Source organism: Plectrocnemia conspersa, unplaced genomic scaffold (assembly GCF_051122295.1).
Source record: "Plectrocnemia conspersa isolate PC_06_02 unplaced genomic scaffold, ASM5112229v1 ptg000013l, whole genome shotgun sequence".
NCBI lineage: Eukaryota > Metazoa > Arthropoda > Insecta > Trichoptera > Polycentropodidae > Plectrocnemia > Plectrocnemia conspersa.
The window spans coordinates 3,288,750-3,307,699 of NW_028277177.1; the positions used below are offsets into that span (position 1 = coordinate 3,288,750).

Genomic DNA, 18,950 nt, shown 5'->3' on the forward strand with positions numbered 1-18,950 from the left:
AAATAAATATAAAACATAAGATCACAATTCACACTATTTAATTTTTCTAAAGTGCATGTTAAACAGTGCATTATATTTTTACACATTCTGTAAAAATAAAGATTAATAAATTTGCTCCTCTATTTGAAGTTTTTAAACTAAAATTGAAAAAATCTGGCAAAAATATATTTTTGTCATGTAAAAATCGTACAAAATAATAAGATATATTGTTTTTTTGAATTACGATGATTTAGCAAAATATTTAAAATTTAATGTTCGAATATATAGACGTTATGGCCAAAGTTAAAAAGCACTCTGTTTTGACAGTTCTGCTTCGCTTGACAGATGAACGGGCGTATACCTTTTGAAATATAAAGATGACAAATATTGCTGACAAAATGGATCCGTTCAAGAAAGGATTCACTCAAAGTGATCTGGAAATAATGAAGAGGTTAGAAAAACTTAGAGAAGATAGAGTGATACAGGAACCCATTCCTTCTGATTCAGATATACGTAAAAGGCTCGCCAATCTGCGAAACGAACCAGAAGCGTCATATTCTAAGGTTAGTCATTAATATATTTTCTTCCTAAGAACATATTTTTATTTTATGATATTTGTAGTCAAACCTACCTATAGTTAAACCTAAGTCTGATCAAGAGCAATGCGATAATTTGCTAAAGCAATATATGGATGAATGTAAAATAGAAGATAAACGAAATGCCGTCGATTCGGATTTATCAAAACGATTGCAAAATTTGAAGGGAGAGCCAGTTTTATCGACGGGTCAAGCTGGTATGGCTTCTGAAGCAGTCGGGGGTGCGATTGAAAGTAAGAGTGATGCCATAACACGCGTAATCCAAGAGGTATGTATATAATATATTGGTTTGTAATAAATATTTTGATTATAATGACTTATTTTTATTTAAGGCGATGTTAGCTCCGTCAGATGACGAACTTTCGGACACTTATGACTATGAAAATAACACTTCGGATGAATTATCTTCTTCGGACGAAGACAACGATGATTCTATATAATTTATTTGAAATTTTAATGTCATATAATTTACTGTAAATAAAGCTAAATGTTATTGTATAATTTAAAGTTATAATATATTTTGAAATCTAATATTTTAATAATCATTTCTGTTAGTAAGATAATGCAAAACTATTATATTAAAATATCACTTTGTTTAATGTTTAATTAAATATTGTATTAATTAAGTTCAAGATCAATCAAGGATGGATAAATTATTCTATTTACAGTCACATTTATAACATACATTAGTTAAAAACAATATTAAATTATAGTGAAGTATTAATATTAGCAACTATGTACTTCACAATATTTTTCTTTAAAATTATACTAACATAATGACCAGAATGTTGTATATTACTGTTTCTCATTTTGCTTGTACCGTCTCTATATTTTCTACTTTTAGATTAGCAACTGATCACATTAATAATTAATAAATAAAATGTTATTTTTAATTCCTGTCATTCTGTCATATTTAAATAAATGTTTAAATATACCCATTTATATATTTTAAATATATATCTTTATCTAAACAGGCACTGTTAACATTTTGTCGATTCTTTCTTACAAAAAATAATGTATTTTTTATTTAAAGCAATTCTAAACAAATAATTAATTCCATCATATGTGTTTATATTATATTTACAATAAAATTAAAACTAAGTTAGTTTAATATATGCAACTTACAAGCAACTTGAACCAAATACACATCTAATATATACATAACATCATTATTAATATAAATAAAGAGCTATTAAAAACATCTTTAATAATGACTTTCATTTTTATAATAAAATGAGTTTTTTTAGGGAAATACCAGTTATAATTAACAATTTTATTGCGTATAAATTATTTAATACAAGAGAGAAATTATCATTTAAATAATAGATGAACACCCAGAATTAGATATTGCCACTAACTTTCGAAAATATTAACAAAGTACGTTTAAGAATAAACAATAGTCATTCGTATGTGATCATAAATTCAGCATTAGAAATTGTTATTTGAATAAAGGCGATTTATAAATCAACTGTGGATATTAATCGTTATATAAATAAAACATGAGACGAGAATACGCATAATTATAAATAGCCAGACTTTCAAAAAATATAAGCAATCATATTTTTGGGACCCTCAAAATAGGGGCGTAGTTTATTCTCAAACAATAAACATAAATTTCTATGCCACTTGCCTTATTCAAACGTTATTACCACAAACATTATTTTCTTCATTTATATGCGTATAAAGAACACAAACCCTTCTTGATAATATTTTTAAAGGATATTAAAATTTCTAATAATTGAAATTATTTGATATAAAAATGCAACATTTTATTTTTATAGATACATATACAACAGCGGTGTGCCGTCCATACATGCGGTAGATTCAAAACGTCACCAGCATGCACGGTTGATGGCGAGCGACTCAGACGTTACACGTGATCGTGCTTATAGTCGATCAACTGTGCATGCTGGTGACGTTTTGAATCTACCGCTTGTATGGACGGCACGCCACTGATATACAATAATAATATATGAAAAATATAATATATCTTAAACAAGTTATTAGAATGCACGTAAAAGAAAAAATAATTCTGTGATGAAGTCTATTAATCTAATCATCAAAAAATGAACATAAAATATGTCTTAGGTACTAAATAAAGGTTTTATTTTATAATTAAAATCGGTCGAGTAAACAAGAGTAGGAATTAGGACATGATAAGTAACAAACGCAACGTCATTTGTAATAAATGTCAATTCTTCTATTAAGCTGTTACTCTCTTTCATCACCGATAAACGCTTACAAAGAACTTGAATGAACGGTGAACCCAAATCATTAAAATGGTTTGAAAGGTTGAATGTACTTTTGTAAAGTATCATGTTTTTCGATGGTAGATTGATTAATTTATTGCAGGGAATTTCTTCAACGTCGTCAGATCTTAGGTTACAGTTTAACTAAAATATTTGAAAAAACATCAATATATATGAGTTATTCAATATTTTATAGTGTTACTCACATTAACTATGCAAAATTTTATTCTAGCTTTCTTTTCACTTAAAGAAGAAAGCAAATCGTCTTCTTCGAACTTAGAATCTTTGGCATAATATTTACTGTATATACCACGAGCTAGTAAAGCAATAGCAAAACAATCGTATTCTCCGTTGTCTATAATTAAAACATAACTTTATTATTCGATATTAGTGAGATTACTGTTTACATAATTTAAATATTAGTACCATTCTCGATTATTTTAAAAATATCATCTTTTGTAGAATCAATGTATTCAACGCATTTAAAACTCAATTTAGTGAACGTGTTTTTCAAATTAGTTACATCAATTTGACTCACAATATCATTTGTATCATCTAAAAAAATTACCATTATTTTATTTTTTTATATTTTTGTATATGATATTATCTAAATACGTACTTTTAAAGTTGGTGATATTAAAAATTATAAGCTTTTTGCTGCCTTCTATTTTTATCTCATCAGTTTCTTTGTTCTCCGGAAGTGGCTTTATATAAATTGGAATATATGATGCTAACCTTTCATAACTATGAGTTAAAAAATACATATGTAGATTAATGTTTCTTTAAGATATATGTGTATATATTAAAAAAAAATTGATTCTTACATTTGTGCATCCATAGCCAGTTAATTAATTGTATATTATGGGTTCTAGTGATGACGTTCAACTCGAACAGTTCTAACGTGTGAATGAATTTTACTATATCATTTTATTTATCTGTTTATCTTACATTTTATCTTTATCGATAATATATTTCTATGAAAAGTCTAAGTATGTACTTGAATTATTGTAAAATATCTAATCAGTTTATTATATATATGTATTTTTTACATATATTGCACACGAATAAATTTAATTTATGCTTCAAGTCTAACTAATGGCATCCTAATGATGTGTTTCTGTAGATAAATGTGAAAGCGTTGCTTCTCTAATCTTTTTTTCCTAATTCAAAAATTTTTTTTTTCTTACTTTTACTTAACGGTTAAGGGTCCACAACTTGAAAATAGTATCTGTTTACAACAACTATACAGTTGATATTCTGGCCTTAGAAATTTGTGCAATAAAATAATATTTAGAAATAGATACATGATTCGTATCACATAAGAAACCTTTCCGAAGGTGTTCATGCCAGATGTTTAAAAATATGCATACTTTCTCGGAAGATCGAAAGTATTTAAATGACCAACAATCTTCTTTGCGATTTTCTATTACTCTAACCGGCCGGCGGTTTTATCTTGGCGTTGGTGATTTAAGCTATCTTTGCGGGTACAAACCCCAAGTTAACAAACTTGTTTTTGTATTTTTTATTAATTAAAAAAAAATAGATAGACTAGATTTATTATGCTGAAGTGCGTCGCGTAAGTTGACACTGGAGTACATCGTAAAAAAAATATTCTGACACTTTTCATACAAAAATGAGTATCCAAGATGACGTCATTGTTATGCTTATATTGTTCTTATTTTCCACAACACCAAAATCCATTTTTTATGATATTTGTCATATTTTATCAAACGATCGTCTTGGGTTTAACCCCAAGTTAAGGGAGCCCGTTTTAGTATTTTTTTAAAAATAAATAACAGTATCTTTATTTATAAAGTTTTCGAAAGGAGCACCCTTAATAATTTCAAATTTAATTTAAATTACTTTTTATGAAAATACATGTCATTTAACCGTTAAATGACATGTATTTTCATAAAAAGTAATTTAAATTAAATTTTAAATTACTAAGAGTGCTCCTGTCGAAAACTTTACAAATAAAGATAGTGTTAATTAATTAAAAAATATTAAAAAATACAAAAACATGTCCGCTAACTTAGGGTTTGAACCTGCAACGATCGTTATAAATATCACCCTCACTAGCTGGGCACCGAACGAGCACTGCTGAGATGACAAATAAGAAAGATATAGGGGTAACAATGACGTCATCTTTGTGACTCAATTTTGTATGAGAAGAAGCAGAATACATTTTTTGCATTTCTAGCATAGTACTGACACTATCTGCATTACATATATATAATAACAGTGAAACGGGCAATAAGATAATAATATTGAGTACAAAAAAACAATACCGCCCTACGTTCTTTCACGTTTCTGTGCCGCCTCTCAGAGCGACCGACCGATTACAGTGCAAAAATTTAATAGTTCGTGATGATCATGATTTGAACGATATTCTTGTGTATTAATTGGTGAAAATAGACTAGTTTTGGGACGTTCAGGTGCGTCGCGTAAGTTGACACTGGAATAGGTACATCGCAAATATATTGACAATTCTCATACAAAGCGAGTCACCAAGATGACGTCATTGTTTCAATTATATTCTTGTTATTTCTTACAACAGTCGGGTCCGTGCGGTAGCCAACTGGCTAGGATGCTGTTAAACACACTCCACTTTACATGGTCGGTCGTTGCGGGTTCTAACCCCGTAGACGATCCGAACAGCGGGCCTTTTTTTGTCATTTTTTTTAAACAGGAGCACTCTTGGTAATTTAAGTATTTTTTCATTTTTATTGCTGTTGTTTTTTATTAATTATTATTTATTATTACATTTACAGTAAATAATAGAAAAAAATCAGTAAAGAGACTAGTTTTATAACGCTGAAGTACGTCGTTTAAGTCGCCAATAGAGTACATCGCAAAAAATGTATTTTGCCACTTCTCATACAAAATTGAGCCACAAAGATGACGTAATTGTTACCCCTATACTGTTCTAATTTCTCCAGTCAGCAGGGCTCGTTCGGTAGCCAGCTGATAAGGGTGATATGTATTGACACTTCTCATACAATGCGAGTCACCAAGATGATGTCATTGTTCCAATTATATTCTTGTTATTTTTTCCAGCAACTGGGTCCGCTCGGTAGCCAACTGGCTAGGGGACTGTTTATCACACTCCAATTTAAGGTCGGGTCGTTGCGGGTTCAAACCCCGAGGCGATCCGATCAGCAGGCCTTTTTTTGTTATTTTTAAACAGGAGCACTCTTGGTAAATAAAAATTTACGTATTTTTTCATTTTTATTGCTGTTGTTTTTTATTAATTATTATTATATTTTATTACTTTTATAAGAAATCATAGAAAAAATATCAGTGAAGAAAGACTATTTTCATTATGACTACTTCATTAAACTATTGTTATTTGTCTTTATAATTATAAATAAAATTTATTTTCATAAAAAGTAATTAAATTAAATTTGAAATTACTAAGAGTGCTCCTGTCGAAAACTTTACAAATAACGATAGTGTTAATTAATTTTTAAAAAATAATAAGAAATACAAAAAACAGTATTAAACCGTTAACTTGGGGTTTGAACCCGCAACGATCGTTTAATGAAGTGTGATAAATATCACCCTTATCAGCTGGCTACCGAACGAATCCTGCTAATAGGTGAAATTAGAACAGTATAGGGGTAACCATGACGTCATATTTGTGACTTATTTTGTATGAGAGGTGTCAAAATACATTTTTTACGATTTACTTATGTCAACTTACGTGACGTTCTTCAGCGTCATAAAAATAGTCTTTCTTCACTGTTTTTTTTCTATAATTTCGTATAAATGTAATATAATTAATAAAAAAACAACAGCAATAAATATGAAAAATACGTTAATTTTAAATAACCAAGAGTGCGTCTGTTTAAAAATTACAAAAAAGGGCCCGCTGATCGGATCGCCTCGGGGTTTGAACCCGCAACGACCCAACCTATAAATGATGTGTGAAAAACAGCACCCTAGCACGTTGGCTACCGAGCGGACCCTGCAGTAGTAAGAAATAAGAAGAATATACAGCAATAAAAATGAAAAAATACGTAATACGTGTATGAGAAGTGTCAATACATATCACCCTTATCAGCTGGCTACCGAACGAGCCCTGCTGACTGGAGAAATTAGAACAATATAGGGGTAACAATTACGTCATCTTTGTGGCTCAATTTTGTATGAGAAGTGGCAAAATACATTTTTTGCGATGTACTCTATTGGCGACTTAAACGACGTACTTCAGCGTTATAAAACTAGTCTCTTTACTGATTTTTTTCTATTATTTACTGTAAATGTAATATTAAATAATAATTAATAAAAAACAACAGCAATAATTATGAAAAAATACTTAAATTACCAAGAGTGCTCCTGTTTAAAAAAAATGACAAAAAAAGGCCCGCTGTTCGGATCGTCTACGGGGTTAGAACCCGCAACGACCGACCATGTAAAGTGGAGTGTGTTTAACAGCATCCTAGCCAGTTGGCTACCGCACGGACCCGACTGTTATAAGAAATAACATGAATATAATTGGAACAATGACGTCATCTTGGTGACTCGCTTTGTATGAGAATTGTCAATATATTTGCGATGTACCTATTCCAGTGTCAACTTACGCGACGCACCTGAACGTCCCAAAACTAGTCTATTTTCACCAATTAATACACAAGAATATCGTTCAAATCATCACGAACTATTAAATTTTTGCACTGTAATCGGTCGGTCGCTCTGAGGGGCGGCACAGAAACGCGAAAGAACGTAGGGCGGTATTGTTTTATGTACTCAATATTATTATCTTATTGCCCGTTTCACTATTATTATAGTTATATATATTTAATGCAGATAGTGTCAGTACTATGCTAGAGTGTAAGTCTGGAATGAGCACACGAGTAAAAAATATTTTCCCAATGTTATTATCTAGCATTTATTTAATCATCAATTACAATTTGTTTTTGATGATACAATTAAATACTTTACACAAGTTATTCTATTATCACTTCAAAATGTTCGTTAATAAAAATAATTGAATATTTTACCAATCGTAATAAAAGCCAACAAACGCTTTTTGATATTTCCAAGGACCATGGAATTGAAATTATAAAAAATAGTCGAGTTTTGCGACCAAGATGAACTGCCTGTAGTTTTCTATCAACTTGTGCTGTTGAGTAAATTTATAATTGTTATTTTGTTAGTAGTACTCGTAAATTTGACGTATTTTTTATATTTATTGCTGAGCGTTTGTCATTGGAATACATCGCAAATGTATTGACACTTCTCATACAGTGAGTCACTAAGATGACGTCATTGTTACACTTATATTCTTCTTATTTCTTACAACTGCAGGGTCCGCTCGGTAGCCAACGAGCTAGGGTGCTGTTTTTCACACATCATTTATAGGTCGGGTCGTTGCGGGTTCAAACCCCGAGGCGATCCGATCAGCGGGCTCTTTTTTGTAATTTTTAAACAGACGCACTCTTGGTTATTTAAAATTAACGTATTTTTTCATATTTATTGCTGTTGTTTTTTTATTAATTATATTACATTTATACGAAATTATAGAAAAAAAACAGTGAAGAAAGACTATTTTTATGACGCTGAAGAACGTCACGTAAGTTGACATAAGTAAATCGTAAAAAATGTATTTTGACACCTCTCATACAAAATAAGTCACAAATATGACGTCATGGTTACCCCTATACTGTTCTAATTTCACCTGTTAGCAGGATTCGTTCGGTAGCCAGCTGATAAGGGTGATATTTATCGCACTTCATTAAGCGATCGTTGTGGGTTCAAACCCCAAGTTAACGTTTAATACTGTTTTTGTATTTCTTATTATTTAAAAAAAATTAATTAACACCATCTTTATTTGTAAAGTTTTCGACAGGAGCACTCTTAGTAATTTCAAATTTAATTTAATTACTTTTTATGAAAATAAATTTTATTTATAATTATAAAGACAAATAACAATAGTTTAATGAAGTAGTCATAATGAAAATAGTCTTTCTTCACTGATATTTTTTCTATGATTTCTTATAAAAGTAATAAAATATAATAATAATTAACAAAAAACAACAGCAATAAATATGAAAAAATACGTTCATTTTAATTTACCAAAAGTGCTTCTGTTTTATAATAACAAAAAAAGGCCCGCTGATCGGATCGCCTCGGGGTTTGAACCCGCAATGCCCCGACCTTAAATTGGAGTGTGATAAACAGCACCCTAGCCAGTTGGCTACCGAGCGGACCCAGTCACCGTAAGAAATAACAATAATATAATTGTAACAATGACGTCATCTTGGTGACTCGCATTGTATGAGAAGTGTCAATAAATATCACCCTTATCAGCTGTCTACCGAACGAACCCTGCTGACAGGAGAAATTAGAACAGTATAGGGGTAACAATTACGTCATCTTTGTGGCTCAATTTTGTATGAGAAGTGGCAAAATACATTTTTTGCGATGTACTCTATTGGCAACCTAAACGACGTACTTCAGTGTTATAAAACTAGTCATTCTTCACTGATTTTTTTTCTATTATTTACTGTAAATGTAATATTAAATAATAATTAATAAAAAACAACAGCAATAAATATGAAAAAATACTTATAGTATTACCAAGAGTGCTCCTGTAAAAAAAAAATAACAAAATAAGGCTCGCTGATCGGATCGCCTCGGGGTTTGAACCCGCAACGACCCGACCATAAATTAGAGTGGGATAAACACCACCCTAGCCAGTTGGCTACCGAGCGGACCTTACCGTTAAGAGAAATAACAAGAATATAATAGTAACAATGACGTCATCTTGGTGACTCGCTTTGTATGAGAAGTGTCAATACATTTGCGATGTATTCAAGTGTCAACTTACGCGACGCACTTGAACGTCCCAAAACTAGTCTATTTTCCAGGGCTGTGGAGTCGGAGTCGGAGTCATGGAGTCGTGGGGTTTTGGCCGGAGTCGGAGTCGGAGTCGTGAAAAATGAGCGACTCCGACCATTTTTTTATAAAATGCATTTTTTTAATTACGAAATTTATGAAATTTTAATTTCGTAATAATGAATGTGTATAGCGTATAGAGTCTCCAATTACTCGAACCATCAACTACTCGAGTATCGAATATTAAAATTTTAAAATACTCGAGTACTCGAGTACTTTAGAGTATTTACCAAATGTACCAAAATAGCTATTATTCAAATTCGTGCACATATAAATAAATAAATAAAATACTTGGTATGTTAATTTTTACAATTATTTTAACTTCAAGAACATACTTTTTAAAAACAATAATGCAAAATGTGTCTCGAATTTAATATTACTGCGAACCTTTGGTTTTATTATTCCCGTTGTGGAAAAAACCCTTTCCGTTGCTGTTGATGTTGGTCTTATTGTCATTAACGCGTTGGATAAGGCTTCTAATTTATCTGTTCGCTTTTTATAGATATAACATTTTTTGAACTCTCTTTTTGTGTTCTCTTTCATTCCCTTCTCTGCTTTTCTCTTATTTCCTTCGACTATTGACAAAATAGCATTTTGTAATTCTTCTTGAATAGATTTTTTTTCTTAACAATATACAATCTTCTAATCCTTCTGATTAATGCGAAAAATTTAAATCTATATCCTTCGAAGATGTATTTGGGTGAATCCCTTTCACTCTAGAGCTAAACGGTTCGCAAAGAACTGACTTTACTTTAAATGCCTTTAAAACACACAATTGTTTTGGTTTATATTTTAAGCTGAGGGATCAGTATAAACAATTTACAACACTTTACGCTACAACTGCATAGTCATAAAACCTAAATTTTTTTTTTTGATATTTCATATTGTTCATTGCCATAAATTAGGTAAGTCGGGACTGTCAGACAGAAAACACAAAAGAAATTTCTCCGTCGTACCCACTAACAGAGCCGACGACCGGAACTATGCAACTATGGAACTATGAAAAAATTATACCTGATAGTAACCGCTCTAACTCGGGACTTCGGGCATAAACGCCAAATAAAAGCAAGACGTTAACCTTTACCGGACCGAGTTAAAGTTATTTTTGTTTCTGAAATATTTCAAATTTTTTTAATTTCGAGAATTAATCGAGTAATTTTCAAAATACTCGATTATCAAGTACTTGAAAAATAGACAAGTATACTCGAGTATCGAGTACTCGATTACTCGAATTGGAGACTCTAATAGCGTATGAATATTAAACGTGTAGGTGCCATGAGTTGCACCAAGACCGTGAGTCACCAAAATCCAATGCATACAAGTCAACGCAAAAATTTTTGGTCTCTTTCTTTCTTATGTTGAAAAGCGAGATCCGATATATTTGTTTCATCTGTTACTCGAATTGCATACATTTATTTGCTCGGTAAAATTCGAGTTTTTTTTCTTTGTTTAGTCATTGTTTTGCATCAATCACGTCTGCGCGCTACAAATTACTTTCCATTTCTGTGTTTTAATTCCAAGGATCAGAGGTACGTTTTCTTTATAATAACAACATATTTAATTTTTATTTATAGTGATAGTAAATAAAAATTTTTAAATCCCCTTTGTTTTAGATGTCTCAGGAATCGAGAAAAAAATCCACGGTTAACGAATATTTTAAGAAAACTGAAGACGATCTATTTCTTGTATGTCAAGCTGAGGATGACTTTGAAAACCAAATCTGTGGCATAAAAATCAGTGCTTTCGGTGGGAAAGGATCTAGTGCGCCCAGTAGGGTATCGAATATTAAACGTCATATTCAACGCCATCACCCTAATTTATATAGGATTATTTGTGAGAAAGACAACGCTAGTTTAAAAGCAAGTGTTAATCCGAATCGTCAAGTGTTAGTAACTAAGTATTTTACAAGTGAAAATGTTACCGTGTCTATGACGGCCGACAAATTTAAGAACTGCATCAGTGAAATGGTGTTTAAAAATTCTTTGCCTCTCACTTTTTTCTCCAGTCCAGCTTTCATTAAATTGAACGGTGAAACGGCTCGTAAAGTTGGGATATCCTTAGAAAGAAGCAGTGTACGAAATATAGTAATGGAGGACGCTAAAAAACAGAAAAATGAACTAAAAAATCAATTACACGGAAAGTTAATTTATTTAAAAATGGACACATGCACACGTCATCGGGTAAATTACTTGGGCATTAATGCTCAATTCGTTGATGATCAAAAATAAATTATAAAACGTACATTGGCAGTCAAGGACACTAAATCCAACCACTCAAGCGATTATTTAAAAAAACTTATGATGGATGTTCTGCAAGAGTTTAATATTAAAATAAAACAAGTTTTATCAATCGTGTCAGACGCAATATGCTAAGTACTGTCGAAAAACTAAGTACAATTGAGTCGGAAGTGGAAGACGATATCGATGAATATGGTATTATGGATGATTATTGCATTTTGGGTGATATATTTGGTGATGCCGCTTCTGAACTTTTTAAGATCCATCACATGCGATGTGCAGTACATACGTTACAATTAGCAATCCTTGAGAGATGTGCAAGCGACAAGTATCTGTGAAAATGTACGAAACGTCGCAATAGCCGCCAGAACACCAAAAATACATGCCATAATAAAGCGAAGAGCTGGAAAGGGGGCGATTTTGGATCAAGCTACTAGATGGGGTAGTACATATTTAATGATTCAGCGACTTATTGAGCTGAAATTTTACCTCGAGGACATGGACAACCCGAACGTGACTATGACTGAGATGTAATGGAAAGAAGTAGAGGAACTTGAAGTTTTGCTTCGCTATCCTTATATCGTTACAAAAGTGTTGCAACCAGAAGACTTGACTCCTGGTAAATTTTTCAAGGAGTGGAAGAGCATTATTTTTCATTTGTCTAAAATTCAGAGTAATACTATTGCTGATGGAATAAAAAACGCCATGCTATGCAGAGAAAAACATTTACTGGACAATGATATTCTATTGGCTGGAATTTATGTTGACCCCATGGTTCGATCCATATTGACGGAAGAACAAATAAATAGAGCTAAGAACGTACTGTTTGAATTAACCATTCGTATGAAAGGCCTTCGAGTGGGAAACGAGACGACATCAAGCAGTTTTGAGCAAGCAATACTTGAATTATCATCATCTTCATTCGAAACCGCTGAATCTGAAGACGATTTTGAGAAATATCTCAATGAAGAAGAGAAAATAAAACGTCCTCGTTTGAGTCCCAATATACTACAGGAAGGAGACTCTATTTCAAAATTTAAAAATGAATTTTACGATGCACTGAAAATGGTGGAAAAAATTGACCGAGCTTATAATTTAAACGTTAAAATGGCAATACAGCGGTATCCAGAAATAGTAAAAGATTCAGCGTTGACCGTTACAGCATTGCCGCTAACCCAAGTATCCGTAGAGCGGTTATTTTCCGCTCTTAAAATCCTTAATTCTGATTTGAGAGCTTCTACGAATACAGATTTAATAGAAGCAATGTTGTTTTTAAGAATAAATTAAAATAAATAATTAATAAAGTTTGATCTTGTTTTATTTTTATGCCATACATGAAAAAGTTGCCTATTTGCAAAGGTAGGAAAACAACCTGTTAAAATTAAACTTTCTTGAGTCGGAGTCGGAGTCGTGTTTTTTTTAACGACTCCACAGCCCTGCTATTTTCACCAATTAATACGCAAGAATATCGTTCAAACCATGATCATCACGAACATCATATTAAATTTTTGCACTGTAATCGGTCGGTCGCTCTGAGGGGCGGCACCGAAACGCGAAAGAACGCAGGGCGGTATTGCTTTTTGTACTCAATATTATTATCTTATTGCCCGTTTCACTATTATTATAGTTATATATATTCAATGCAGATAGTGTTAGTACTATGCTAGGGTGTAAATCTGGAGTGAGCAAACGAGTAAAAAAAGATTTTCATAATGTTATTATCTAGCATTTTTTGAATCATCAATTACAATTTGTTTTTGATGATACAATTAAATACTTCACACAAGTTATTCTATTATCACTTCAAAATATTCGTTAATATAAATAATTGAATATTTTACCATTCGTAATAAAAGCCAACAAACACTTTTTAATATTTCCAAGGACTATGGAATTGAAATTATAAAAAATAGTCGAGTTTTGCGACCAATAAGAACTGCCTGTAGTTTTCTATCCACTTGTGCTGTTGAGTAAGTGAGTAAATTTATAATTTTTATTTTGTTAGTAATACTCGTAAATTTTACGTATTTTTTTATATTTGTTGCTGTTGTTTTTTATTAAATAATTTCTAATTACATTTATAGTAAATTATAAAAAAAAATCAGTGAAGAAAGACTAGTTTTATGACGATGAAGTACGTCGTTTAAGTTGACACTGGAGTACATCGCAAAAAATGTATTTTGCCAATTCCCATACAAAATTGAGCCACAAAGATGACGTAATTGTTACCCCTATACTGTTCTAATTTCTCCTGTCAGCAGGGTTCGTTCGGAAGCCAGCTGATAAGGGTGATATTTATTGACACTTCTCATATAATGCGAGTCACCAAGATGACGTCATTGTTACAATTATATTATTGTTATTTCTTACTGCAGCTGAGTCCGCTCGGTAGCCAACTGGCTAGGGTGCTGTTTATCACATTCCAATTTAAGGTCGGGTCGTTGCGGGTTCAAACCCCGAGGCGATCCGATCAGCGGGCCTTTTTTTGTCATTTTTTAAACAGGAGCATTCTTGGTAATTTAAATTTTACGTATTTTTTTATATTTATTGCTGTTATTTTTTATTATTTCTTATTTAACATAACATTTATAGTAAATAATAGAATAAAAATCAGCGAAGAAAGACTTGTTTTATGACGTTGAAGTACGTCGTTTAAGTTGACAATAGAGTGCATCGCAAAAAAATTATTTTGCCAATTCTCATACAAAATTGAGCCACAAAGATGACGTCATTGTTACCCCTATACTGTTATAATTTCTCCTGTCAGCAGGGTTCGTTCGGTAGGCAGCTGATAAGGGTGATATTTATTGACACTTCTCATACAAAATGAGTCACCAAGATGACGTCATTGTTCCAATTATATTCTTGTTATTTCTTACAGTAGCTGGGTCCGCTCGGTAGCCAACTGGCTAGGGAGTTGTTTATCACACTCCAATTTAAGGTCGGGTCGTTGCGGGTTCAAACCCCGAGGCGATCCGATCAGCGGGCCTTTTTTTGTCATTTTTTAAACAGGAGCACTCTTGGTAATTTAAATTTTACGTATTTTTTTATATTTATTGCTGTTATTTTTTATTAATTCTTATTTACATAACATTTATAGTAAATAATAGAATAAAAATCAGCGAAAAAAGACTAGTTTTATGACGTTGAAGTACGTCGTTTAAGTAGACAATAGAGTGCGTCGCAAAAAAATTATTTTGCCAGTTCTCATACAAAATTAAGTCACAAATATGACGTCATGGTTACCCCTATACTGTTCTAATTTCACCTGTTAGCAGGATTCGTTCGGTAGCCAGCTGATAAGGGTGATATTTATAACACTTCATTAAACGATCGTTGCGGGTTCAAACCCCAAGTTAACGGTTTAATACTGTTTTTTGTATTTCTTATTATTTTTTAAAAATTAATTAACACTATCTTTATTTGTAAAGTTTTCGACAGGAGCACTCTTAGTAATTTCAAATTTAATATAATTACTTTTTATGAAAATAAATTTTATTTATAATTATAAAGACAAATAACAATAGTTTAATGAAGTAGTCATAATGAAAATAGTCTTTCTTCACTGATATTTTTTCTATGATTTCCTATAAATGCTATAAAATATAATAATAATTAATAAAAAACAACAGCAATAAATATGAAAAAATACATAAATTTTAATTCACCAAGAAAAGTAAAGTTTTCGACAGGAGCACTCTTAGTAATTTCAAATTTAATTTAATTACTTTTTATGAAAATAAATTTTATTTATAATTATAAAGACAAATAACAATAGTTTAATGAAGTAGTCATAATGAAAATAGTCTTTCTTCACTGATATTTTTTCTATGATTTCCTATAAATGCTATAAAATATAATAATAATTAATAAAAAACAACAGCAATAAATATGAAAAAATACATAAATTTTAATTCACCAAGAGTGCTCCTGTTTAAAAATAACAAAAAAGGCCCGCTGATCGGATCGCCTCGGGGTTTGAACCCGCAACGACCCGACCTTATATTGGAGTGTGATAAACAGCACCCTAGCCAGTTGGCTACCGAGCGGACCTTGCTGGTTTAAGAAATAACAATAATATAAGTGTAATAATGACGTCATCTTGGAGACTCACTTTGTATGAGAAGTGTCAATAAATATCACCCTTATCAGCTGGCTACCGAACGAACCCTGCTGACAGGAGAAATTAGAACAGTATAGGGGTAACAATTACGTCATCTTTGTGGCTCAATTTTGTATGAGAAATGGCAAAATACATTTTTTGCGATGTACTCTATTGGCAACTTAAACGACGTACTTCAGCGTTATAAAACTAGTCTCTTTACTGATTTTTTTCTATTATTTACGGTAAATGTAATATTAAATAATAATTAATAAAAAACAACAGCAATAAAAATGAAAAAATACTTAAATTACCAAGAGTGCTCCTGTTTAAAAAAAATGACAAAAAAAGGCCCGCTGTTCGGATCGTCTACGGGGTTAGAACCCGCAACGACCGACCATGTAAAGTGGAGTGTGTTTAACAGCATCCTAGCCAGTTGGCTACCGCACGGACCCAACTGTTATAAGAAATAACATGAATATAATTGGAACAATGACGTCATCTTGGTGACTCGCTTTGTATGAGAATTGTCAATATATTTGCGATGTACCTATTCCAGTGTCAACTTACGCGACGCACCTGAACGTCCCAAAACTAGTCTATTTTCACCAATTAATACACAAGAATATCGTTCAAATCATCACGAACTATTAAATTTTTGCACTGTAATCGGTCGGTCGCTCTGAGGGGCGGCACAGAAACGCGAAAGAACGTAGGGCGGTATTGTTTTATGTACTCAATATTATTATCTTATTGCCCGGTGTCACTATTATTATAGTTATATATATTTAATGCAGATATTGTCAGTACAATGCTAGAGTGTAAGTCTGGAGTGAGCACACGATTAAAAAAAGATTTTCCCAATGTTATTATCAGGCATTGTTTGAATCATAAATTACAATTTGTTTTTGATGATACAATTTAATACTTTACACAAGTTATTCTATTATCACTTCAAAATGTTCGTTAATAAAAATAATTGAATATTTTACCAATCATAATAAAAGCTAAAAGTTGACACTGGAGTACATCGAAAAAAATGTATTTTGACACTTCTCATACAAAATTGAGTCACAAAGATGACGTCATTGTTACCCTATACTGTTCTAATTTCTCCTGTCACCAGGGATAGTTCGGTAACCACTATTATACAACTACAAATAACTACTTCTGTAGCAGTCCGCACTGTATCTTATTGCCACCTGTCGCTATATGTTTGACTAACTTGTTTAAAAAAACACTATTAATTACCATACATTTTAGAATGTAAGCGCTAATTGCTCTGAAAAGGAAATTTAAGCGTCATACCGCTAGTCAATTGTAACCAAAACCCTTTTATGGTTGTCCGCGCAATTCTTTATTTATACGTGCACCGGGCTACTTAAGATTTTTGGTATACAATCTAGATTTGTTTTAATGAAACTTTTGTATAAATTTTTAAAAAAGTATTATAATATATATTGTATTGTAATAGTATATAAGTAGATTTGAGAGACGATTCTATAGCTGTCCGAGCGTTGATATTCTTAATTGGCAGATTCGAAACGACGTCAACGTTCATAACGTTTCTCTTTCATGAGATGGGTAAGAACTCAGTCGTAAAATTTAAATTACAGGAAGGAGAGAGAAGAGATTGACTGGTTCATATTGGACAATAGCGATAATTTAGCCTATATATATCTTCGAAGGTTGACATATTCAGATACTAGTGTATCAGGTTATTTTTTACTATAAATTATAATAAAAATACTAATGCATTAGTATTTTTATAATAATTTATAATAATAGCAGCTTGTGATAGTGATAATATATATCCAAATTAATTTTATTAGAAATCTTATTCCCATCGCCGAATAAATAATATTATCACGAAAAATTAATGGTATAGGTTGGTGACTATTACCCAAAATACCTTAGTTCAAATCCTATATGATGTGTTCAAAATTAGCGATTATAACTTATGCACTAAATCACCGTAACTGTAAAATACTGTAAGTGAACGGACCACCACAATAGCCTTCGCTATGTCCAGGAGAAAAAAAGGAACAAGTAAACACTTTGTAACTACACTCCGATGTAGACAAAAAATATTTATTTGTTAAAACAATACACCATCGGACGACAAAAGAAGCACCGCTTAGCAACATATAACCGGTGCACAATTCGACTTTCGAAAGATGTCCATCACGCAAATCTACAACACGAACATATTTTGTTGGTCGAATAAACGAGTGCAACGATTGGTTAAATGGCCGCTGCATTATTATGATTCGTCAGACAGCTTTCTGAACCTACGATACTTAAGGTGGGTCTCCAAGGGACGAATAATCAGAGAGGAACGCAGACAGAGAGAGATAGCCAAAGAGGAACATACATCAAGGAATATCGTCAGACAGCAAGAAGAATGTGTCACAGAGGGAGGAACATCGCCAGACTACAAAACATCAGAGGACCACCCACTGGATATCATCACTCCGCCAGCTTCTCCACCAGCGCTCGGAAAAAACAATATTCGCCCACAATAATTTGTTGCAATATATATTATTTAATGAAAATCGTTACCAGTTTCCAATGGAGTGTTTTGGATGCGAAGTCATACCCCTTGGGCATTAAAATCAAGTTCAAAAATTGATCATGTTTTATATTCTAGTAAAGTTTGATATTTTCGAAATTTCTAAAACAGAAATACCGTTTTGTATAAGATTACATTTAATTTGATAAAAAATATGGTCTATATGTTGATTAAAAGCCATTACAGATGTAGTAACATTTATATATAATAATTTTATTTTATCACAATTATTATGTTTAGGCTATTACATATATATATGTGTTTGTATACACTCATATATATTTATACTAAACATGTTTATTTTATTGAATGGAT

General features: G+C 31.8%; 1 protein-coding gene and 1 long non-coding RNA gene across 2 annotated transcripts; one reads left to right on the forward strand and one right to left on the reverse strand.

Moving 5' to 3' along the window:
• Positions 1–291: 291 nt before the first annotated feature.
• On the forward strand, positions 292–1,780 carry LOC148227032 (uncharacterized). The gene is made up of 3 exons (XM_088202793.1): positions 292–542; positions 601–843; positions 908–1,780. Exons 1-3 carry the CDS (start codon positions 357–359, stop codon positions 1,013–1,015), a joined length of 537 nt encoding a protein of 178 aa, XP_088058919.1. The 5' UTR covers positions 292–356; the 3' UTR covers positions 1,016–1,780.
• A 1,470-nt stretch (positions 1,781–3,250) lies between these two features.
• On the reverse strand, positions 3,251–3,752 carry LOC148227033 (uncharacterized). The gene is made up of 3 exons (XR_015812080.1): positions 3,649–3,752; positions 3,444–3,568; positions 3,251–3,379 (listed from the first exon to the last, which is right to left on the reverse strand). It is a non-coding gene; the product is annotated as an uncharacterized LOC148227033 (long non-coding RNA).
• Between the last annotated feature and the right edge of the window lie 15,198 nt (positions 3,753–18,950).

What these genes read in the sequence shown, in the direction of transcription:
- LOC148227032 (XM_088202793.1), top strand. Translation starts at nt 357, where the DNA reads ATGACAAATATTGCTGACAAAATGGATCCGTTCAAGAAAGGATTCACT. An exon ending in CAGAAGCGTCATATTCTAAG is followed by an intron (nt 543 to 600) that starts GTTAGTCATTAA and finishes TGATATTTGTAG; the next exon opens with TCAAACCTACCTATAGTTAA. An exon ending in TAACACGCGTAATCCAAGAG is followed by an intron (nt 844 to 907) that starts GTATGTATATAA and finishes TTTTTATTTAAG; the next exon opens with GCGATGTTAGCTCCGTCAGA.